This window comes from Gorilla gorilla, chromosome 1 (genome assembly GCF_029281585.2).
Source record: "Gorilla gorilla gorilla isolate KB3781 chromosome 1, NHGRI_mGorGor1-v2.1_pri, whole genome shotgun sequence".
Classification (NCBI taxonomy): Eukaryota; Metazoa; Chordata; class Mammalia; order Primates; family Hominidae; genus Gorilla; species Gorilla gorilla.
This window is the reverse complement of record NC_073224.2, coordinates 201,111,591-201,136,069: the sequence shown is the minus strand read 5'-3', so window position 1 is coordinate 201,136,069 and position 24,479 is coordinate 201,111,591. Positions and strand designations below refer to the sequence as shown.

The window sequence follows — 24,479 nt, the reverse complement described above, 5'->3', positions numbered from 1 at the left end:
CTCAACAGTATCTGGAATTTAAGTTATACTTTCTTCCTAGCTACAGCCTCAACAAGGCTCCTTATCCCTCTGCACCTGTTTCCAAAATCTGAAAAAGAAGACAGGATTAGATAGTTTCACAAGAGTTTTTTCAAGCCATTTCTGTCATTTCCATTTCAGAATTAAAACAGCTTCTAAAGTAGTCCAATTACAAAATTTAAAGATCTTTCGATCTGTCTTCCTCCCACTGATAAACTAAGGTCTATTTTTCTCTGATTAGTTTAGACCCAACCTGTTTGTATAGACAAACAATGATTTAACTGACATTTAAGAGTCAATGAGTATGTCAGCACCTGGAGGAAACAGAAAACAAGCTGGAATCGGTACAATTGTTTAAGTGTGTTTTACTTCACTCATCTCCTCACTCCTTCTTAGGTTGGATTAACACATTAATGAGGCCAGGAGCAGGATACTCCCCACCATGTGTGAGATTTGTGGATATGAAACACCCAACCAACAACATTTTCACCTGAGCTTAGATTTACTACCCTAGAGCAGAAATGGGCCAGGGAAGATACCTAGACACAAGGCCATGAAATTCCCACATCGGGATAGAACCTGAAGCTCTGACACATAAGAAACATTAACCACAGGAAGCAGCAAAAGAAAAAGAAATGGATGAGAAAACGGCAAAGTGGGACAACCCAACGTTCCGCCACCACCCTCCATACCTCAGGCAAGGAGAAACGCTGATTTTGGAGTAAATACATTTATTGATACCCATTTCATATATAGTTCAATGAAATAATCTATAAATATAAAAAGCATTTTTCTTTTGGATATCACCATGGTCCATGTAAATACTCAAGTCAGAATCATCTGCAGGAAGCACTCCAAGTCACACTGTTAGGTTTACAGACCTGAATATACATATTGCATTAAACAGTGGCACTTATGTACTCAAGTGGTCCAGTGGCTTTGGAATATATGTCTACTGGGCATGTGGAATAGAAATAATGTGTTAGGTTTAAATCAATGGAAAGGGTATCAACCATCAACAAAAGCAACAATTATGAATTAATATCCTAGGCAAAGAAAGTACCACAGTTGACACTTGGTGTCAGAATACTGGAGACAAAGTATGTAAAACAATCCCTGTTGCAGCACCACGTGCTCACTCCAACTCCCAGTGGACAGTCCCCCAATGCCTTAGGGTCACTCGTGGTCAACAAAATGCAATCAAGAAGCTCGATAGCTTAGAATAAAAGGTCTGTAGAGGCTGATATCAAGATTAAAGTAAGCTAAACATTTCAGTGACACAATGAGTTTCTCCTCTAGAAGGGGACTGTGGGAAAAACTTTTAATTCTCTTTGTTACACTGAGCATGATCATTTATCTAATGCAGAAGAAAGAACCCAGACATCTGGTACTCAGAACATAGGTGCAAAAATTTTCTTCCACTTCAAAGTTTTTTCAACGCTTCCGAGGGAACTAATGCAACCACCGTTGAGCCTTGCTCTCCACCTGATGCAGCATAAAATTTTCTCTCACTTCTTCAATATAGGAATGTCTTGCTGCAGACTATGTGTCTTCCGAGTTAGCAAGCAAATGCGTTTAAAAGGTCTGAGTTGTGCAATGTCCAAAACTGAAATCTGAGAGGCAGTGTTAGAACTTAAGCAAGGCAGAATTTTTAGAGTCTACTCAAATGAAAGCCTAAGTGAAGCATATAAAAATTCAGTCTTTTCTATTATTTTCAACTGGAATTGATGGCAACATTCCCTGGTAAGGATGGGTAACTGGTGTTATCTCCAGGTCCAAAATACCCCAACTACTTAAAGGGGACCCAAAAGAGGAGAAACACACACTTGAGTTCTGTGGTCTCCAGAATTTTTTTTTTTTTTTTTTTTTTTTTTTTGCCATTTTCAAAAAAGAAATAGTAGCTTCAGTTGTACACCACCAGTTGAAGGGGTTTTCATCCAAATGAGAAACTCTACCCCTTGTCTCTAGTGGAACAGGCACCAGATTCCCACAAGCGGCAGCTCCCATGTCCTGTAGCACGTGGCATCCGACCCTGGAGTGAAGAGTAAGCTGGCACAGAGCCCCGATGCTGGGATTCAGACTAGATGGCGTTTCGTGGCGTGCCATTGTGTGTCAGCGCTTTCAGACTGGAGGCACTAGTCTGGTGACCACAGCTCCTGTGAGAAGTCACACCCACCTCAAAAACCTCATGAATAGCTTTTCGGAAACAGTGGAAGTTGTAGTCTATTAAACCTGCAGGAAGGAAAAAGAAAAGAATGCCTCCTGAATTGTCAATTGTGAAATTTTATATTTGGGTTTGCAGCCAAAAATAACTCGGATAAACACTGGTTGGAAATTCTTAAGCCTCCAAACTAGATAGCAACTTCTTCAATCGTAAGAACAGCTGGTCATCGGTCAGGTGCAGTGGCTCACGCCTGTAACCCCAGCACTTTGGGAGGCTGAGGCGGGCAGATCACAAGGTCAGGAGATCAAGACCATCCTGGCTAACACGGTGAAACCCCGTCTCTACTAAAAATACAAAAAAAAATTAGCCGGGCATGGTGGCGGGCGCCTGTAGTCCCAGCTACTCAGGAGGCTGAGGCAAGAGAATGACGTGAACCTGGGAGGCAAAGCTTGCAGTGAGCCAAGATCGCGCCATTGCATTCCAGCCTGGGTGACAGAGTGAGACTCCAACTCAAAAAAAAAAAAAAAAGAACAGCTGGTCATCATCTATATCCACCATCATAACGTTCTGCTAGAAAACAAATGCGACTGCGATTAGACCACCACCTTGGCCAAATTAATACCTCTGGCATCCAAGTTTCAAATCACTCAATTCACATTCAACAAAAGTAAAATATTCAAATACACTGTGTGGCCTGCTTGAACATAGTGTGATCTTTCAATAATTTATATTTGATTTGATGAAAGTCAGTAAATACTTATTGAACAGCACGATAGAGGGTACAATATGTCAAAGGAAACAGCAGATATGGTCCATGCCTTCCAGACAGGATATGCTAGCTGAGGCATAAAGCCAAAATACAAGAAACAAACCAAAACAATCTGGTGTCAAATTGACTACAACTGTGAAGGAAATCCAAAGAAAAAGCCAAGTGCAGGGCAAAGTAATCAACTGAAAACTTCAGGGACAAGAAAGAACTTGGGGAATACAGACACGATTTAATTAGGCAGAAAAGGGGAACAAAATCACAAGAAAACTGCAGGGACCTGGCCATGAGAATACAGCACAGGTGGAAGACAGGAAAAAAAAACGGTCTGACTGGAGAGTGGGACATCAGAGAACTCTTGGTAGGAAATACTAAGAATCAGGTCTGAATAAGTAGGTTACAGCCAAATTAAGGTGGACCTTCAGACTCAGAAAAGAAACAAACTATAAAAGACAAGTTTTGATCAATTCAACTACATTAAAATTTATTTCTGTGCCAAATGTAAAATAAAAGACAATCAAGGAAATTTGAACACTGGCCAGATATTTGATATCATTAAGTCACTGTTAATTTTGTTGTTTACTGTTTTAAAAACCACTACCTTTTAGAGATACCTACTGAAATCTGCAGAGACAAAATGATTTCATGTCAGGCCTTTGCTTCAAAATAATCCAGTAGGAAAAGTGGTATAAATATTAAACATAATTGGCTATAATTTTGATAACTACTGAATCTGGGCAATGGATTAAAAAGCTTTTATTATACTGTTTTCTCTACTTTTTTATATATTTGACAGTTTCCACAATTAAATAAAAAAGCTTAATAATCTATAATAACTGAGAAGCTCTCCAGGAAACATGATTGAAGTGTGTGGGAATGAGGGCTGAACCCAGGAGCTGAATGCATAGGGACTCCTCGTGCTGCTCCACCTTTGTGTACACCTGAAAATTTCCATAAACAAAAAAATTTTTTTTTTTTATAGACAGGGTCTCACTCTGATCTGACACCCAGGCTACAGTGCAGTGGTACAATCATAGCTCACTGTAACCTCAAACTCCTGTGCTCAAGCAATCCCGCCTCAGCCTCCTGAGTAGATAGGACTATAGGTGCAAGCCACCACACCCAACTAACTTTTTAATTTTTTGGTAGAGACAGTGTCTTGCTATCTTGCCCAAGCTGGTCTTGAACTCCTGAGCTCAAGCGTCCTCCCACCTCAGCCTTCCAAAGCACTGAGATTACAGGTGTGAGCCACCACACCCACTCTAAAAAAAAAAAAATTTTTTTTAAGATTAAAATGGTTAGGAGCCAGGCACAAGTGATGCACACCTGTAATCCCAGCTATGTGAGAGGCTGAGGTGTGAAGACAGCTTGAGCTCAGGAGTTCAAGACCACCCTGAGCAACACAGCAAGATTCCCATCTCAAAATAAAAACACAAATAAAAAAATAAACTAACATAGGCTGGGCGCGGTGGCTCACGCCTGTAATCCCAGCGCTTTGGGAGGCCGAGGCGGGCAGATCACGAGGTCAGGAGATCAAGACCATCCTGGCTAACACAGTGAAACCCCATCTCTACTAAAAATACACAAAATTAGCTGGGCGTGGTGGCGGGCGCCTGTAATTCCAGCACTTCGGGAGGCTGAGGCAGGCGGATCACAAGGTCAGGAGATCGACACCATCCTGGCTAACACAGTGAAACCCCTTCTGTACTAAAAATACAAAAAATTAGCCAGGCGTGCGGGCAGGCGCCTGTAGTCCCAGCTACTTGGGAGGCTGAGGCAGGAGAATGGCGTGAACCCGGGAGGCGGAGCTTGCAGTGAGCCGAGATCGCACCACTGCACTCCAGCTTGGGTGACAGAGCGAGACTCTATCTCAAAAAAATAAATAAATAAATAAACTAACATAGAGAAAAATAAGGAACTGCTAAGAATCAGTGCAAAAAAAGATAAATATATATGGAACAGGTAAAATGTGAAAGAAGAAACCTGAATGGCCATGAAAAGGTCCTTGCCATGAAAAGACACTTGCTCTAACCAGTAATTTAAAAAGTAAAAATGAGAATCAAATAAGATACCCTTTCACACCTACCAGATTGACAATAATTAAACAGTCTAACAATACCAAGCATTATTAAGGACAAGAAGTGATAAGAACTTCCACAGACCGGTGCCAGCCAGGGGTGAAAATAGTAAAGCCACTTTGGAGAGCTGTTTGGCAATATCTTTATTAGTCAAAAGATATAGGTACTCTATAAATTCCACTCCTAAAGGCATACCCTAGAGAAATTCTCCACATGTGCAAAGGCAAACTTAAACTTATTCATGAGCATTTGTTACAGATTTGAAATTTTTAAAATAATCCAAATGTCCAGCAACAAGAAAATAAAATGTGGTATAGTCAACCCGTAGAATACTATACGGCAGTGAAAAGGAATGAACTAGAACTATGTGTCATCAATCTGAATAAATCTCAAAAACCACCTGAAGGAAAAGAATCAAGCAAGTTGCAGAAGACTACTTATATTTTTATATCATTTATACTATACTCTATTGTTTAAGGATAGACATGAAGTGAAAAAATAAGAAAAATAAAATACATATAGCTCAAAGGAAGGGATTTCAATTGAGAAAAACACACAGAAGACTTCAGCTGGCCAGGCAGTTGGCTCTCATCTATAATCCCGGCACTTTGGAAGGCTGAAGGAGGAGGACTGCTTAAGGCAACGAGTTCAAGACCAGTCCGGGCAAGAGAGAGAGATCCTATCTCTACAAAATATTTTAAAATTAGCCAGTATCCTGTAGCATGAGCCTATAGTCCCAGCTACTCAGGAGGCTGAGGTGGGAGGATCTCTTGAGCCCACGAGTTTGAGGCTACAGTGAATTATGATCATGTTGGGGCAATGGAGTGAGATTCTGTCTCTTAAAAAAAAAAAAAAAAGATTTTAACTGTATTCGTCATTTTAGTTCTTAAGCTGAAAGGTGAAGATACATGTTTTGATTTACCCAAAAATTTGTGTATATCTGAACTATTCCATTAAAAACTCAGGCCCGGCGCAGTGGCTCACTCCTGTAATCCCAGCACTTTGGGAGGCCGAGGCAGGCAGATCACGAGGTCAGGAGATTGAGACCATCCTGGCTAACGCAGTGAAACCCCGCCTCTACTAAAAATACAAAAAATTAGCCAGGCGTGGTGGCAGGCATCTATAGTCCCAGCTACTCGGGAGGGTGAGCCAGGAGAATGATATGAACCCGGGAGGCGGAGCTTGCAGTGAGCTGAGATTGTGCCACTGTACTCCAGCCTAGGCAACAGAGCGAGACTCTGTCTCAAAAAAAAAAAAAAAAAAACTCAGGTAGAAGAGGAAGGACTTGTTGCAGTAAATAACAGAGCTACTGTAGATCCTTGAATAGTTAAATAATCTAAAATAAATTTTCTGAAAACTAATCTGCCTTTGGGATAAAAGATGACACATACTACACCCTCCACATATATGTCAACTACATGAATATTATCAAGTAAGAGACTACTGCAGCACCACTGGCCTGAAGCAATGAGAACCTGGAGTGGAATCACTAACAGTGAAAATGGAAAGGAAACCCAAGTAACAGTTACAAGAAACAAATGATCAGATTTGGTGAAAATTCAATATAAACAACATAGAAGAATAGAAAAAGGAGATCACGAAATCTCCTCTGTGAACCAATCTGCAAGGGCCCCTTCAGCAATCACACCACACAATTACCTAACTACAAGGTATCTACACTTGGACAGGAGAAACTCACGTAACTAGTGACAGAAGTATGACAGCCACGAGAGTCACAAAACAGGGGAAATACTCATCAACCAATGATTGACATGATGTTGAAGGTAACATTCACAATATTTAAGAGAGAACGTCTTACTAATAGCTCCAAACATGGGACGAGAGCATGATCCCAAGTCATAGCTGGAGATGTGAATTTTTCAATCACATAGAGAAGATTAACTGAAGCCATGTATTTGATGAGCTGACCTAGAAAATAAGCAAGCAGAAAGACTTGGCTCTGACAAACAGGACTGAGAAAAAAAAAAAAAAAAACAGAAGAAACAGGAGAGGTGGTCGGGAAAACAAACACACAAAATATCCCAAGAATTCAGCTTCAGAGAAGCAAAGAGAGAAGAAAGTTTTCAGAAAGGAGGGACTGACAAGATCACATGCTTAGAAGGTTGAAAAGCCTGCAGAGTAAGAAAAGGCCACTGAATGCAGGAAGGAGGTAACCTGGTAACTTCTAAAAGTCTAGTTTCTATCATCAGAGTGAACAGGCAACCTACAGAATGGGAGAATATTTTTACAATCTACCCATCTGACAAACGGCTAATATCCAGAATCTACGAGGAACTTAAACAAATGTACAAGAAAAATACAACCCCATTAAAAAGTGGGCAAAGGATATGAACAGCCACTTCTCAAAAGAAGACATTTATGCAGCCAACGAATATATGAAAAAAAGCTCATCACCACTGGTCATTAGAGAAATCCAAATCAAAACCACAGTGAGATACCAGCTCATGCCAGTTAGGATGGCGATTATTAAAAAGTCAGGAAACAACAGATGCTGGAGAGGATGTGGAGAAATAGGAACACTTTTACACTGTTGGTAGCAGTGTAAATTATTTCAACCATTGTGGAAGACAGTGTGGTGATTCCTCAAAGATCTAGAACCAGAAATACCATTTGACTCAGCAATCCTGTTACTGGGTATATACCCAAAGGATTATAAACCATTCTACTATAAAGACACACGCACACGTATGCTTATTGCAGCACTCTTCACAATAGCAAAGACTCGGAACCAACCCAAATGCCCATCAATGACAGACTGGATAAAGAAAATGTGGCACATATACATCATGGAATATTATGCAGCCATAAAAAAGGATGAGTTCATGTCCTTTGCAGGGACATGGATGAAGCTGGAAACCATCATTCTCAGCAAACTAACACTGGAACAAAAAACCAAATACCGCATGTTCTCACTCATAAGTGGGGAGCTGAACAATGAGAACACATGGACACAGGAAGGGGGACATCACACACCAGGGCCTGTCAGGGGTGGGTGGCTGGGGGAGGGATAACATTAGGAGAAATACCTAATGTAGATGACGGGTTGATGAGTGCAGCAAACCACCATGGCACATATATACCTATGTAGCAAACCCGTGCGTTGTGCACATGTATCCCAGAACTTAAAGTATAAACAATAAATAAATAAAAGTCTAGTTTCAGTAGACTTGTTCAGATGGAAGCCAAACTGCATTCAGTTAAACAGGTAATGAAAGCATTTGAACGCAGAAAAGCTAGAATTAAAATCTTGATTTAAAACGAAAGATCAAAAAAAGAAAACAGAAAGTCTGGACTATACATGGAAGGAAAGGGACAAAAGCAGTTTGAGCTTTTTTTTTTTCTGATAGCTATTTGTCTAACACTGCAATTATTATTTTCACTTGTTTTCAAGAACCTGAGAAGTTATGGCAAAGAAATTAACATAAAAACAGCTTTTTAAAATGCTATTACCTTTTCGTTCAAAGCTTTCTTCCCTTAGAATGCAGACCAGTGCCAAAAATTTAGTCACCTCCTTTAAATAAAGGACAGTTGTATTATTCAGCTTGATAATTGCCATAGATTCTTTGTCATAAGCACTTCCACTTCCATCTTCCTTTAACCTATTTTAAAAGAAAGTACTATTCATCACAGGTTTCCCATCTAGGCATCTGCCACATTTAATCTGCACAATGACATCCACCCAGTTTCCCAAATGTCTCTGGGAAAGAATACTGGCTTAAACATATTGGGAGAGAGTGTTGTTAAGGTATAGTGTTCCTAAACACAGAATTTCAGAGATACCTATTAAAAACAACAACTCCATACACATCCTTTAATATAGATAATCAGACATTTGGAGAAAAAGGTGCAAACATATGTATATCTTAACCAGGGAAATGACAACGTTACCAACATCTCACCAGGTGGGGCTACTCACCCCCTAGACTGTGTTCTGTAAACCCAGCTGAGGTGTCTCCTCTCTTTACTGCCCTAAGGGACCCTCTGGGACCTGCCGCCTCACTTAGATGAGCTCCTTCGAGGCATATTCTATTTGCCAGGTCAATCACATTTTCACAGAAAACATATTTTTTGCTTCCTCACAAAAGCAAGAAAATACTTAGACTAAACAAGAACAGTCTCTGCTAGAGACTAGCAGGGACTATGTTGAAATCAACAACTTTTAAAAAGAGATACGGACTCAGAGTCTTTTCTGATGTACTTGCCTATAAAAATCTAAAGGTTATCTAGCTATTGTTACGAATTAAGAGTTATCAAAAATGCTTTTTTAAAAGTATTTGCCTTCAAAAACAAAAAAGGTGAGGGAAATATACTAAAAAGAAAATGTCGGCTGGGTGCAATGGCTCACGCTTGTAATCCCAGCACTTTGGGAGGTTGAGGCGGGCCACCTGTCTGAGGTCAGGAGTTCGAGACCAGCCTGGCCGACATGGTGAAGCCCCATCTCTACTAAAAAATAAAAAAAAAAAATTAGCCGGGCATGGTGGCTCACACCTGTAGTCCCAGCTACTCGGGAGGCTAAGGCAGGAGAATCGCTTGAACCCAAGAGGCGGAGATTGCAGTGAACCGAGACTGTGCCACTGCACTCCAGCCTGAGTGACAGAGCAAGACTCTGTCTCAGGGAAAAAAAAAGAAAAAAAGGAAAAGAAAATGTCAGGAGTAATTGGTAATTTTCTTTGGCAGTAAAACAATGTATCTTTTTTCTCCTATTTTCACTTTTCTATATTTTCCATGCAGTTTTTAATGAATAGGGGTGAGGTTTATTTTTTAAACTATTCCGAGCCTTACAATTTGTGTTCTCATATGGCAGCATAAGCATAATGTCAAAAAAAATTTGGGGTCTGGCATGCTGGGCCATGCCTGTAATCCCAGCACTTTGGAAGGCTGAGGTGGGAGGAATGCTTGAGCTTTGGAATTCGAGACCAGCCTAGGCAACACAAGAACACACACACACACACACACACACAATTTTAAGGTGACAGAAATAACACTAAAACAGTTGTTAGTGGTTGACTTGAGCAGTGGCTCTTCACTCCTATTTTCATTTCTCTATATTTTCCGTGTATTTTTTTTTTCATGAAGTGGGGGCTTATTTTTACTATTCCGAACCTTGCAGTTTACCTTCTCATACATTTCTTTGATCCTCACAACAACCCTGAGGACACGAATTATTACTATAGCCCTATTTAACCACATTATGTCCTTTCTGCAACAAGCGAAAGTAAACTACATAAATAAAAGAGGACTATGCCCATTGAAAAGATACAGAGGCCAGGCACATGGCATACACCTGTAATCCCAACACTTTGGGAGGCCAAGGAGGATCACTGGAGTTCAAAACCAGTCTGGGCAACAAAGTGAGACTCCATCTCTACAAAAATATCCAAAAGTTAGCCAGGTGCGGTGGCACATGCCTGTGCTCCTGGCTACACAGGAGGCTGAAGGAGGACAGCTTGAGCCCAGGAGGTCGAGGCTGCAGTGAGCTGTGTTCACTACTGCACTCCAGCTTGGGCAACAGAGACCCTATCTCAAAAAAAAAAAAAAAAAAAGGTAGGAACTGAAGTTCATTAAAAATGAAGTGATCTCCTGGCAAAGTCAGGACTCAAACTTAGGGTTTTTAACTCAATTCCATGCAGTTTCCAGTACCTTAACTAATATAAAGTTAATTTGGGAAGGCAGAGTGGAGGGGAAGTTGGTGTCATTTGCTTTTAAGAGTATAGAAGAAAACTACTTCCTTCTAATTGGAGAAGAGGAAGTTATAAGTGCTACATGTTCTCAGCTTATAGTTAAGATGCCCCATGTAGATCTTTTTCTGTGCCACATGGAAAGTGAGAACAAGAACTAACTCTGACAACAGGTTCCAACATAGACAACCCTGAAGATGATTCCCTAAACCAGTACCCACAGCCAGCAACTGTAAGAAACTATAAAGCTCCTAATGTCAAGCCAGCATATGATCTTGAATCACACACTAACATAAGAAAGGCACATTCTATTCAAAGTCTGGAGATTAGAGTGACTTGATTTGGCTGTGATTAATAAAATTAAGAATAAAAATATGTTAATGACCTTAAAATGCTTGCTCAGAATCTGTAAAGCATAAGATCTGCTTTCTACATTTATCTGTTTTAACAGTTTTTAAGACTATTAGGAAAATATGCTAATCTTAATCAAAATAATGCCAAGGCAGGCCAAGAGTGGTGGCTCATGCCTGTAATCCCAGCACTTTGGGAGACTAAGACGGGAATATTGCTTGAGGCCAGGAGTTCGATACCAGCCTGGGTAACACTATGAGACCCTGTCTCTACAAAAAAGTAAAATTAAAAAAACAAAAAAGGCCAGCTGCAATGGTTCACACTTGTAATCCCAGCACTTTGGGAAACCGAGACAGGAGAATCACTTGAGTCCAGGAATTCAAGACCAGCCTGGGCAACATAGTGAGACCCCATCTCTACAAAAATCAAAACTCAGCCAGGCATGATGGCACACGCTATAGTCAGGAGCATCACTTGAGCCTGGGAGGCAGAGGCTGCAATGAGCTGTCATTGTACCACTACACTTCAGCCTTAGTGACAGACCATGTCTCAAAAAAAAAAAAAAGAAAAAAAAAGGTTAGCTGGGTATGGTGTGGTGTGCGGCTGTAGTCCCAGCTACTCAGGAGGCTGAGGTGGGAGGATCACTTGAGTCCAGGAGATTGAGGCTGCAGTGACCCGTGGCTGGAGTGCAGTGATGCAATCATAGCTCACTGCAGCCTGGAACTCCTGGGATCTAGCAATTCTCCTGCCTCATCCTCCTGCTTAATCCCCCAAATTTAGCTAGGACTACAGGTGGACACTACCACACCCAGCTAATATAATGTACTTTATTATGTATAAGGTATTTTAAAATGTATTGGCTGGGAGTGGTAGCTCACGCCTGTAATCCCAGCACTTTGAGAGGCCAAGGCAGGTGGATTACCTGAGGCCAGGAGTTCGAGACCAGCCTGGCCAACATGGTAAAACCCTGTCTCTACTAAAAATACAAAATCAGCCAGGCGTGGTGGTGCACCCCTGTAATCCCAGCTACTCAGGAGGCTGAGGCAGGAGAACTGCTTGAATCCGGGAGGCAGAGGTTGCAGTGAGCCCAGATCGCACCACTGCACTCCAGCCTGGGCGACAAGAGCGAGACTCTGTCTCAAAAAAATAAATAAATAAAATAAATAAAATGTATCTAATATTGAAAATAAATTTTACAGTTAAATTTGATTTTTGTATTATAAAAAAGTTGGTTTATGAAATTTTGATTTGTTTTAAAGAAAAAGCAAACGTTCTACTCATCCATTGTTTAAATTAGAAGTGGGAAATATGAAACTTTCCTAAAATATATAATAAACTGACAATGTCTCATTTTGATTATGTAAAGAATTAAAACAAGCCGGGCATGGTGGTTCATGCCTGTAATCCCAGCGCTTTGGGAGGCCACGGCAGGTGGATCACGAGGTCAGGAGTTCGAGACCAGCCTGGCCAACATGGTGAAACCCCATCTCTACCAAAAATATAAAAAATTAGCCGGGTATGGTGGCAGGCACCTATAATCCCAGCTACTCAGGAGGCTGACGCAGGAGAATCGTTTGAACCCAGGAAGCGGAGATTGCAGTGAGCTGAGATCTCACCACTGCACTCCAGTCTGGGCAACAGAGCGAGACTCTTTTTCAAAAAACAAAACAAAACAAAAAAGGCCAGGTGCGGTGGCTCACACCTGTAATCCCAGCACTTTGGGAGGCCGAGGCGGGTGGATCACAAGGTCAGGAAATCGATCGAGACCATCCTGGTTAACATGGTGGAATCCCGTCTCTACTAAAAATACAAAAAATTAGCCAGGCATTGTGGCGGGCACCTGTAGTCCCAGCTACTCAGGAGGCTGAGGCAGGAAAGTGGCGTGAACCTGGGAGGTGGAGCTTGCAGTGAGCCAAGATCGCGCCACCACACTCCAGCCTGGGTGACAGAGCGAGACTCCGTTTAATAAATAAATAAATAACGAAAGAGAGCATACAATCATAAAAGTTAAAGGAATAGACAGATATAGAATAGGTAAGACAAATGTACTCTCCTACTCAGAGGCAGCTGGAGAAAGACACCGAAAAATTAAGCAAAAGACCAAAATGAAGGGCAGAGTCAGAGGTGAAAGAGATATTTAGACTAGATGGAGCAGAGAGAAGACACAGGTAGTAGAAAGCAAAGATAATGCTAAAACATCTGAAAAGCAACTTGAGTGCTGATGTTAATATACCAGGGGAATCTAGGAAGTCAGAGGGTACAGAGAATGTTATTAACTCTTTTTTTGTTGTTGTTTTTTTTGGTAAAGCTGAGGTCTATGTTGCCCAGACTGGTCTCCAACTCCTGTCCCCAAGCAATCCTCTCACCCCAGGCTTCCAAACATCTGGGATTATGGGCACAAGCCACCACACCTGGCCATTATCAGCTTTTGAAAAGCCAGTAATTCTCCAAAGTTTTCACCAGTCCTCTGGCCTATTCTACAAAATCACTTGCTGGCTGGCTTTCATAAATTTCTATATAGAGTTTGGCAAATTTACATAAAGGAGGAGCTCAAATTTTAGAGATTTATTTTGGAAACTTGTACATATGGGTCAGATTTTTATAAGTTCTTCCAACATCCAAAATTCTAATTACTTTCTTTGCTCTCTGAAAGATTAAGAATCCCTAATTCCACAAAGCCTGAGGTTAAATCAGGAACCAGAACTTACTTTGTTATTCAGACCATTTTAAATAAATTAATCTAGCTTTTCAATCTAACTAAGTTCCAGTAGTGAGAAGACACAGTGCAACCCTCCCCCATCCCCACAACAGCGGGAGAAACTTGCAGTGATAAACAAGTCCAGTTCTAGTCATGCTTTCCAACTTTTCTTAGCCATTCTCTGAAGGAGTAAGACCCAGCAGCCAACTTCCAGAGAAATCATGCTCCAAGTTAAAGCACTATGGTCAGAACAATCCCAGTTCATGTAGTACCACTTGCCAGAAGCCTCAGAAATTAGTCTTCTGAACAAATCAAGTTAATAGTTTTCCGCCTGTCTGAGATATTGCAGGAATATATACATAACTTACCCATATATACAAGACACATCAATTACAACATCGATCATGTCACAGCAAAGTTCATAAGATTGCATATCCACAGGGGAACTGTCTGTTGCAATGTAGATTTTGCTGACAACATCAAAGAGAAAAGCTTTTTCAATACCTGAATTCTTGGAAAAACAAATGGGAAACTGTTCAGTATTTTTTAAGAATCACAATTTACAACTTATCAAAGATCTAGAATTACTGAATAACATCCAAGGTCATTTTTAATTATATAACCCAATACCAAAAAACAAATAGCACTTGCTTGAGAGACTCTTCTATTATCCAAAGAATGAAAGAGGAATTATTTCTCTACTCTGATTTACTGACACAATTTCCTAAGTCAAATCTTCTTCTTCCTCTTTACTCAAATGAATTGTTTTCTAAGACATCACAAAAAATTTAACAAAAATCTCTAAAAATCAAGCAATGCTACATTTTCAATAATCCTCTTATTAATATAAACCATCTCTGATTTGAATCACTTTGCTATCAAGAAAGGCGTTATGTGGCAATTGACAAACCATAAAAGAATTACACGTTGACATCAACATCTATTTAAGAATTCAGAAAATAACTTGAATAATATGTTATCATTTATTTTACACGTTAAGTGGGTCACTAGTCTTTGTACTTGATACAGATTAATTCAAGACTTTTTTGGAAAATTTGAAAACACAAATATATTCCCAAAAATGGAATCAGAAGCTGCAGTGAATTAAATATAAATTGCTCACTTACTGATATAAAGATATTTAATAGGTTTTCCAAGGTCGGCAGTTGTGGAATGAGTTTCTGCACCACCTTACTAAAGGCTTCAAATATTGAATGGTCATAGATACTAGTCAGATAAAAGCTGAAAAACACAACATAGCTTGATTAATTTGAAAAATACCTTATGTTCTATGACAACTATTATAATACATAAAATTTTAAGTTTCTTAACATTTGATTTCAGTGAGTTCAATAAAGCCTCTTTATCTTGTCTACCATACCCATCACTCAAGATGACAAATACACTTTCCCACCTGGCTTCATCTCTTTACTGCATTTACACAGGGGGCAACTGAAGTAGTACTGAGAAAAGGATTTTCAGGTACATAAACTCCAATATTCACCGAAGTCTTTGCAATCTGATCCAAAAAGCTTTTTTTAAGCACATAACTGAGACCAAAAATAAGACTAAAAACCGAGAAAACTAGAAGAGTTATGTGACATTTATTAAATAAGAACATAATTCAGGTTTCTACTAAAATGTCACCTCAAAAAGTTCTTTCCAGACCAGCCTACCTAAAATAGCACTCGTGTACCCAAGGCTTTCAACCCCTTTCCCCTAATTTGTTTTTCTTCACACCACTGGTAAGTACTTAAAACGATACTATACATTCATTTAGGTGCTTTTGAGCTGTGTCACTGAAAATGTTAAGTTCCAGGGGAAAGAGACTTTGTCAGTCTTGCTCCTAGCAGCAAGCCCACTTCCCTGAACAGTGCTCATAAGTATCTGCTGAATAAACAAATGAATACAATTGGTGTTTAGAATTTATGTAAAGAGCATATTAAACAGGATGGGAGTCGGGACTCTACAGAAAATGGAGGAATCTACAGGAGTCTGGAGGCCTAAAAGGACTTACGGTGGAGAAGTAACACATGTAGATTCAATAAAACATGTATTTGAGAGGGAAGCCTTTAACAATTTAAACACTGTCAACAATTCTATCTGCTTTATAACTCAGGGAGTACAATCTTCATTATATAGTCGCATCCACCACACATTTATACGTATATATAACATCACAGACACAGAACTTTATAGGTAATTTAAAGATACTTTCAGCTGGGCGCGATGGCTCACGCCTGTAATCCCAGCACTTTGGGAAGCCAAGGCAGGTGGATCACTTGAGGTCGGGAGTTCGAGATCAGCCGGACCAACATGGAGAAACCCCGTCTCTACTAAAAATACAAAAAATTAGCCAGGCGTGGTGGTGCATGCCTGTAATCCCAGCTACTTGGGAGGCTCAGGCAGAAGAATCACCTGAACCAGGGAGGCAGAGGTTGCGGTGAGCCGAGATGGCATCATTGCACTCCAGCCTGGGCAACAAGAGTGAAACTCCATCTCAGAAAAAAAAAATACTTTCAAGGAGCTGACCTAAGAACCTAATCTAGCAAGACAGGGGTCTAATCTAGATGTAAGAGCACTGGAACAGGTAAGGCCAAGATGACCCCATAGACACTAGGGAGAAAGGAATATTTTAGTGTTTCCTGTAGGCCAAAAGGTGAGCAAAGAAAGAATGTCCCGCACCTTTGAGGCTTGAGGTAGATGGGGACAGGGAGAACCTGCAAGTCACAGGGCATTTTAGTAAACTGAGTTTCTAGAAACTGGAAATGAAAAGGAGCTTCATCCATAGGACTGCTAGTACTAAATAAAAGTCTTTTTTTTTTTTTTTTTTTTTTTTTGAGACGGAGTCTTGCTCTGTCACCCAGGCTGGAGTCCAGTGGCACGATCTTGGCTCACTGCAACCTCCACCTCCTGGGTTCAAGCGATTCTCCTCCCTCAGCCTCCCAAGTAGCTGGGACTACAGGCACACACCACAATGCCCGGCTAATTTTTTGTATTTTTAGTAGAGACGGAGTTTCGCCATGTTGGCCAGGCTGGCCTCAAACTCCTGGCCTCAAGTGATCTGCCTGCCTTGGCCTCCCAAAGTGCTGGGATTATAGGCATGAGCCACTGTGCCTGGCCTAAATAAAAGCTTGATGCAACATTCTGCTGAAGTTAACAAGGTCTAGGACCCTACATGGTACTGAGGAAAGGGACGGCATGTACCACTGGGGTGGGATGCCCTGGAAAGGAACACAGACACGGAGTAAAGAGAATCAGAAGGATCCCCATGGAGCACTGGGGAACACAGGACAAGAATGGCTCAAAATCCAGGTAAAAACTATTAGCAGTGGATTCCCAAAAAAATAAGACTGAATTTTTAAGGAAATCCACTTACATTTTCTCCTACAAACATTGCTGAATTTTTATTTTTTTAACATGAATTATTTTCAAATTATTTAGAAATTTAATCCAGGCAAACTAGAGGTCAATGAGACTTTTCGACATGGTTTCCTAGAAGAATAACTGAAAGATCTTGGAGCCTGAGACCCAGAGAATTTTAGGGGGAGGGACAGCAGTTAGCTTGAGCCCATAAAGAAGTCACAACAATAGAACGGGGACAGAGAAATAACTTGCTGTCTCTCTCCCCTTCTCCCTCTTTAAGCTACTTCTATCATCAAGAGAATATTTTCTTGGGTACTTTTTAATACTCATTTCTACCTATATCACCAAATAAAATAAGATGTACAAAAATATTCCTCATACACTTTTAGAATGCAAATACACAAATCAATCCTATCTAGTAGGTATTATTTAATAATAATTTCTTAACAGTAGTTACAAACCAATAGTCCTCTAAATTTAATAGCAGCCTTATGCACATTTGTAAGATAAACCCACCTAAGCCAAACTTTATAGAGTTTCATAAAAGTATAAAGTGTTTTAAAAGCTAAGATATATTACAGTCAGTCCAGGGGGGAGGTGGAAGGGAGCCAGCAGGAAAAATAAAAATGAAAAATAAAAAGAGTCAGTCCAGATTTGAAAGTGCACTCTCTGTATAAGGCTGTTCCTACTGAGAAAGATACTGTCTAAGACTCAAGCTAAAGACTTCTACAACAAATGTGACAGATTCACTTCACTGGCAAGGCGGGGAAAAGTTATGAAACCAAGAGGAAGGAGTCCCAAAGCAGATTTATGCCATGAAGAAACAGCCTGACTCCAGTCTCTTGAGATTAATTTGGAAAAGCACTAGTGGAAACACTTCACATGACTTCAATCTCCAGGAAAACGCAAAAAGTGGGTAATTTCTCAATATCAGGCTCCCCAGACAGCCTGGAATTCAACAACAAGATCAAAAACATAAAAGATGTGGCAAAGGGCACACAGGTAGCAGAAAGCTATGGTGTTTGTAATGACAGAGATGGGAATACATTTACACATTGTTCAGGGCTTTCATATCAAACACACATGTTGTTACCTAAGATGGAGTTTTTCTAGCCCAGCATCTGCAAGGTCATCATTGGCCCTTTGATGAATGTCCCTCTGTGTTTCTATTTTGTGATCATCAGACAGACCATCAACTTTGTGAATAAAAACCTCAAAATTCATGTCTGGGTTAACTTTGTAGGCTTTAGAAACAGTAATGTGAAGTCTTGTTAAAGCCTCCATGTAGTCATCCTGTAAGTCAGAACAAAATATTTTTTAAAATAAATCTTACAAAAGCCAAGTAATGAGTTAAAGCCTCAAACCACCTCTTTCCCCAACCACAGAAAAATACTATCCTAATTATCATCAATATTCAAACATTCAAATATATTAACTATACTACTAAATAACTCTTCGATTGTCTCAAGATAAAAAAATTCAATTACCAAGTTAAGGCTTGTAATTTTTAATATTAATTTAAGAAAGAAAAAATGAAATGAACATTTTTTCCCAACATAATTTTTTTAAGTAATCCCAGCTCTGCCATTTATTCAGTGTGTCACTTTAAGCAAGCTGCTTAAACTCTGATCTCAGTTTACTCATCTGTAAGATCAGAATTACAATACCTACCTAACAATATTGTGAAGCTTAAATTAATTAGGTCCTGTACGTGAAGGCACCCTCTGTAGAGCCTATCACTCAGAAAGCACTCTTAACTAATGCTTAAGCTTATAAAAAGTAAGCTTCTTAAAGGATAGGGACTTGCCCCATTCATCTCACTGACTGCCACATGCTAGGCCCTTCATAAATGTTTGTTGAGCTAAACTCAATTTTGACAATTAAGTAAACTATTCACTCTAATATCTACTGACTCAGTTCTCATATTCCTCTTTATGTTATGGGATGGGATCTTTTCAGGGAATAACATCACTATTATTATAAAATTATTATAAAATATGGCAACCAATAAAAGTGGAAAGCCAATGTTAGCTGCTCATGAACCAGGACTCAAGGATGTAAGCCATATCTCCTAATCATCTGATATTCTGTACCTGCACAATGGCATGTCTGCTCCCAAAGCACTCTGCAACTGCATCTCTTACACTGTTAGGGAATCTACTGCCAAAGAGATAAGCTGCAAGCACATGACAAAGAAGATAAACAACTTTCCTTTGTTTCTACATTTTTTTCCCACCAGGAAAGAGGAGTAAACACATTACTGACTACCTGTGCATCAATGACATATATCAATGCTCCTGTTCCCCTGAAGATCATCTCATAGTCAAAGGTTGGGTCAAAAAAGTCCATTTGCCCAGGAAAATCCCATATCTGGAAATTCACAAAGGAGCTATTGGAAATGTCATCCTTATAAATCTTGTTGGTACTTTCCAAAAAGAGGGTCTCGTTGGGTGACATCTTATGAAACACCACCTGTTAAAAGAAAACAGGCAATTTTATGACTATTAAACTTCAGAATTTAAATTTAAAATTCCACCCTGGTTTAACATTTAAACATTTGATCCCACAACAAAAAAAAATTTTTTTGAAAAGTAGAAACTGAATGGTGAATCCACTGGTATTCACTATCCCTTTATTTTTGACAAAAGAAGACACCAAATTAATTCCCATTAAATCTATTTTGGAGCTAAATCTTTTCTCCTATGTTCTATGCACCATACTCAGTACTAATAGTAGCAATCTCTATCACCTCCATTAGTTTTTCTGGGGGAAAGCTAACATTAATTCTATCAAAATCTGCTTTAAGATTATGAAAGTCTTACAGCTAAAGCTTAAGAAGCCTGGTTTATTCAAAAATTACTTGAATGCCTACCTCAGGCTCTGAGGAGTAATTTAAAAAGTGAAACAGACTGGACTCTGCCCTCATTGACTTTGCAGTCTAAGAAGGGCAGTGACTATACCAAGTAGAAAGTGAAAACGTCCAGGGAGAGGCCACGGGGACTGACAGGGAAAAGATAGCTCTCATGAGAAAAGAAACGTAAAGGCAATTGTTAAGAATCAGAATAATCGGCCCGGGTGCGGTGGCTCACGCCTTCAATCCCAGCACTTTAGGCAGCCGAGGCGGGTGGATCACTTGAGATCAGGAGTTCGAGACCAGCCTGACCAATATGGTGAAACCCCATCCCCACTAAAAATACCAAAATTAGTCGGGCGTGGTGGTGCACGCCTGTAGTCCCAGCTACTCCGGAAGCTGAGGCAGGAGAATCACTTGAACCCAGGAGGTGGAGGCTGCAGTGAATGAAGATCACACCACTGCCCTCCAGCCTGGGCGATGAGCAAGACTCCATAACAAAAAAAAAAAAAAAAAAGGATCACAATAATCACAACCTACACAGTTCTAACATAAAACTACTTTGCCTCTTACTTTCTAGAAGAGAAAAGTGAACAATTACTCTCAAGGTTTTCTCAGTAACAAATGTGAATAACAAATTAGTTTACTAAAAACCTACAGTCAACGTACCCAAGTTTTGCTGTAGAGGTGAAAATCAAGGTAAATAAAACACAGTACTCCAGCAAATCTGGAAGAACGCTGCTTTTTAAAAAGATCCCATCTACAAAATATCACAGATTCAGAAAGAAAAAAAAAATCACAGATTTATTTTGGATAGGCCTTTGCAACAGAGTGGAGAGGTGAAAAGACCAGGTGCCTGCTGATACTAGTTTTATTACCAGCTCACTCCGCGTATAATGGGTTTGGCTGATGGAGGAAGTCAACCTTGCCTCTATTTAACCCTTACTAAACAGCGTAGGCCAGCGTGGTGGCTCACGCCTGTAATCCCAGCACTTTGGCAGGCCAAGGCGGACGATCACTTGAGGTCAGCAGTTCGAGATGACCCTGGCCAACATGGTGAAACCCCGTCTCTACTAAAAATACAATAATTAGCCGGGCGTGGTGGCGCGCGCCTGTAATCCCAGCTTTCGGGAGGCTGAGGAGGGAGAATTTCTTGAACCAGGGAGGTGGAGGTTGCAGTGAGCCGAGATTGCACCACTGCATTCTCCAGCCTGGGCGACAGAGCGAGAGACTCCGTCTCAAAAACATAAACAATCAAACAAACAAACGTATACAGCCCTCCATTTGTTCATGAAAGCCCAAAAGTGAAAACAGACTAGGTCTGCAAAATATTCTCAAAGTCTCAGATTTTTAAAAACACACCCCTACAGGGGGAACAGCACCAGTAATTACATTCACCAGGCCACAACTACTGAAATGGGTGCAATCTCACTACCCAATTCCCAGTAATGCTACAGCGAAGGCTCCTTCACATCAGTAGCGAGAATTACAACGCCCAGTGTCTTAGTCACAACTCTTCCTGACGCTGCTCCCTGGGGCTCTGCTGGGAATCCCGACACACTCAGGTCACCTGAAGTGAGAACAAATCAAAACGGGCCAGGGGAGGGAGTCCACGAAGTTCTCCAAGTGAGAACTGGAGAGTACGTCTCAATTTCGTAAATGACACAGGAGCTGGGTCCCAGGGGGCGGAGGTCTTGGGCGGTGCCACCGGGCACCTGCCTCCCTGCAACCAGTTTCGCCTTCAGCGCTCCACTTGGCCTCAGCTGACTTGGGCGTGGACACAGAGGTCGGGGTCCCGGCGCCGGCCGCGCCTGTGCGCTCGCAAGAGTGGAAGAGAAAGTGCGGAGGGACGGAGCGCAGGCGGGCCCCGGCCGCCGCCCTCCCGGGCGTCCCCGCTACCGGCCACCTGAGCCCCGGGGAGGGGGCGGGGGACCGGGCGCAGCCCTGCTCACCTTCTGGATGGAGGACTTGCCGCTGCGCCGGAGTCCCATGAGCAGAATCCTCGGCTTGGAGCTGTCAGCGCCCCCCGGGCCACAGCCACCGCCTGCCCCTGCCCCAACCCCGCCGCCCGCCGCCGCCGCCTCCTCTTCCTCCTCCTCCACGCCGTAGCCGAAGTCCTTTGGAAACGAATCGGCCGCGCCGTAACTGCCGGCGAGGGGCGTCTCCTCCGCCCCGTACTGCAGGGACATGGTGCTGGAGCCGCCGCCGCCCGCGCCCTGACAGGCCAGGCCAGGCCGAGCCAGGCCGCCGCCTCCCCAGTCCGCCTCCGCCGCCGCCGCCACCACCGCCACCGCCCCCGGCAGCCGCCACCGTCCGGCCCGCCCCCCAGAGCCCGGCTCTCATAGGCCCCGAGCCGAAGCCCAGCCGCTTATTGGCCGCCCGAGCTGCTACTCGAGAGCAGCAGGGTAGGTGGTGCCCCGTCACGTGCCGGAATCACCTGACTCAGAGCCGCGGAGGGGGGAGGAGGAGTCACGAGGAGGGCGGCCCGGCCGCGCCTCTAGCCCGGGCTCGGGCCCTCAGCCCTCCGCCCCGGCCCGCATACAACGCTGTCTGCACCGCTCCCCTGCCTTCTTCCGGGATCCCAGAGCACCGCTATGGAGATGCTCTCCCAGCATTTGAGGAAGAATTGATTGTCCTCATCCTGCAACTGTACTTGCCCAACCGATATTTATTGATGCCTGCAGTGTCCTGGGTGCCTACCAAGGGGCACAGAACTGGATCCGACTCAGACCCTGCCTGCCTTCAGGTTGCTTGAAGATGAACAGAGAGATCGGACCTCTGCGTAAGTAACCTCGCTACGAAATATTATGTGGGAAGGTCACGGATAAATAATGCTCGGGAGTTGAATGAGAAAGCGTCTGAGCAGATCTAGGTGGATGGATAGATTGGGATGTGCAAAGGTATGGGGGAGCCAGCCACACTGAGGGCAAACCTCAACCAAGGCAGAGTCATGGGTCACCGTGATAGTTTGTTCTAGCAGGTAGCTGGACCCTGATGGGAAAGCAGATGCAGCCAAGCTAGAACATCTTATCTTCTTTCTTCAGTAAGTCGCCGATAGTGGATACTGCTGCCACTTCAAACCCAGCGGGACTCAATTTGCCCTCCTTCCCGCCTTGTCAAAGTCTACTCTAGGAATTCCATCCCCCATAGAACACTGCCTCTTCTATGACCTCGTTCAGATTAGAGACCAAAGTATTGAATAATGAAAGCAAACAAAAGCAAATGCTTGTCACCAAATATGTCCGAGAAATCTAGAGGAATTTTTATCTTTGACAATCAGGCGCTAGAACTGGAAGTTTGAGAAGAGGATCCTCTTAAAGCACAGCCCTATACACTTTTTAAAGTACAGGAGTGGGGGTGCTCCCAGCCCTCCAAGGAGACTGACTTCTTGATTATGAAGGAAAAATTCGCATATGCGGGCAGGTCTGGGACTTTGGTTTTGTCTGAACCCAGAAGTTAGAGGTAGGATACACCCTTAGAGGTCATCTAGCCCAACCTCTCACCTAAAACGAACCAACTCTATAGTGTCTAATAGACATGCAGAATGCACTTAAATAGTTCGAAGGTAAAAGAGCTCACCATCTCGAAAGGCAGCCAACTCCACTGTGGTAAACCTTTGTTTAAAAATTGTTAAAGCCGGCCGCGCGGTGGCTCACGCTTGTAATCCCAGCACTTTGGGAGGCGGAGGCGGGCGGATCATGAGGTCAGGAGATCGAGACCATCCTGGCTAACATGGTGAAACCCCATCTCTACTTAAAAAAATACAAAAAATTAGCCGGGCGTGGTGGCGGGCGCCTGTAGTCCCAGCTACTCGGGAGGCTGAGGCAGGAGAATGGCTTGAACCCAGGAGGCGGAGCTTGCAGTGAGCCGAGATCGCGCCACCGCACTCCAGCCTTGGCGACAGAGTGAGACTCCGTCTCAAAAAAAAAAAAAGTCTTAAAGCCAAACCACACTCCCTGAAGCCTATAATAGAATAAAATAGGAATAGTCTTCATCTTTTTCATGACAGCCCTTCAAATACCAGATTGCAGTATTCATTACCCACTAAGTCTTCTGTTCCTTGATGAACATCCTCAGTTTCAACCATTCCTATCGTGCTGTTCAATACAACTGATATACATGATAGACATGTTCTTTATCTGCACTGTCAAACATGTAGCCGCTAGTCCTATGAGGAATAAGCACTTGAATTGTTGCTAGTGTAACGGAGGAATTTTTTTTTTTTTTTTTTTTTTTTTTTTGAGACGGAGTCTCGCTCTGTCGCCAGGCTGGAGTGCAATGGCGCCATCTCGGCTCACTGCAACCTCTGCCTCCCGGGTTCAAGCGATTCTCCTGCCTCAGCCTCCTGAGTAGCTGGGACTACAGGTGCCCACCACCACGCCCAGCTAATTTTTTTATTTTTAGTAGAGACGGGGTTTCACCATGTTGGCCAGGATGGTTTCTATCTCTTGACCTCAAGATCCACCCGCCATGGTCTCCCAAAATGCT

General features: G+C 42.2%; 1 protein-coding gene and 1 long non-coding RNA gene across 2 annotated transcripts in view; one reads left to right on the top strand and one right to left on the bottom strand.

The window, feature by feature from the left end:
* Nucleotides 1-732: 732 nt before the first annotated feature.
* On the bottom strand, nt 733-22,307 carry RRAGC (Ras related GTP binding C). Its single transcript, XM_004025500.5, has 7 exons — nt 21,944-22,307; nt 19,409-19,612; nt 18,234-18,433; nt 14,902-15,016; nt 14,143-14,285; nt 8,498-8,646; nt 733-2,250 (listed from the first exon to the last, which is right to left on the bottom strand). The coding sequence occupies exons 1-7, from the start codon at nt 22,178-22,180 to the stop codon at nt 2,099-2,101; spliced, it is 1,200 nt and encodes a 399-aa protein (XP_004025549.2). The 5' UTR covers nt 22,181-22,307; the 3' UTR covers nt 733-2,098.
* Nucleotides 22,308-22,369: 62 nt separating this feature from the next.
* LOC134757507 (uncharacterized) overlaps nt 22,370-24,479 on the top strand; it is a 79,527-nt gene continuing 77,417 nt past the window's right edge. Inside the window, exon 1 of the long non-coding RNA XR_010131560.1 lies at nt 22,370-22,773. This is a non-coding gene — a long non-coding RNA (uncharacterized lncRNA). The remainder of the gene's footprint in view (nt 22,774-24,479) is intronic.

Coding starts and splice junctions, on each gene's coding strand:
- RRAGC (XM_004025500.5), bottom strand. CDS start 22,180: ATGTCCCTGCAGTACGGGGCGGAGGAGACGCCCCTCGCCGGCAGTTAC. Junction 19,613..21,943: donor GCAAGTCCTCCATCCAGAAG/GTGAGCAGGGCT, acceptor TTCTTTTAACAG/GTGGTGTTTCATAAGATGTC. Junction 2,251..8,497: donor AGAAAGCTTTGAACGAAAAG/GTAATAGCATTT, acceptor TCCTTCCTGCAG/GTTTAATAGACTACAACTTC.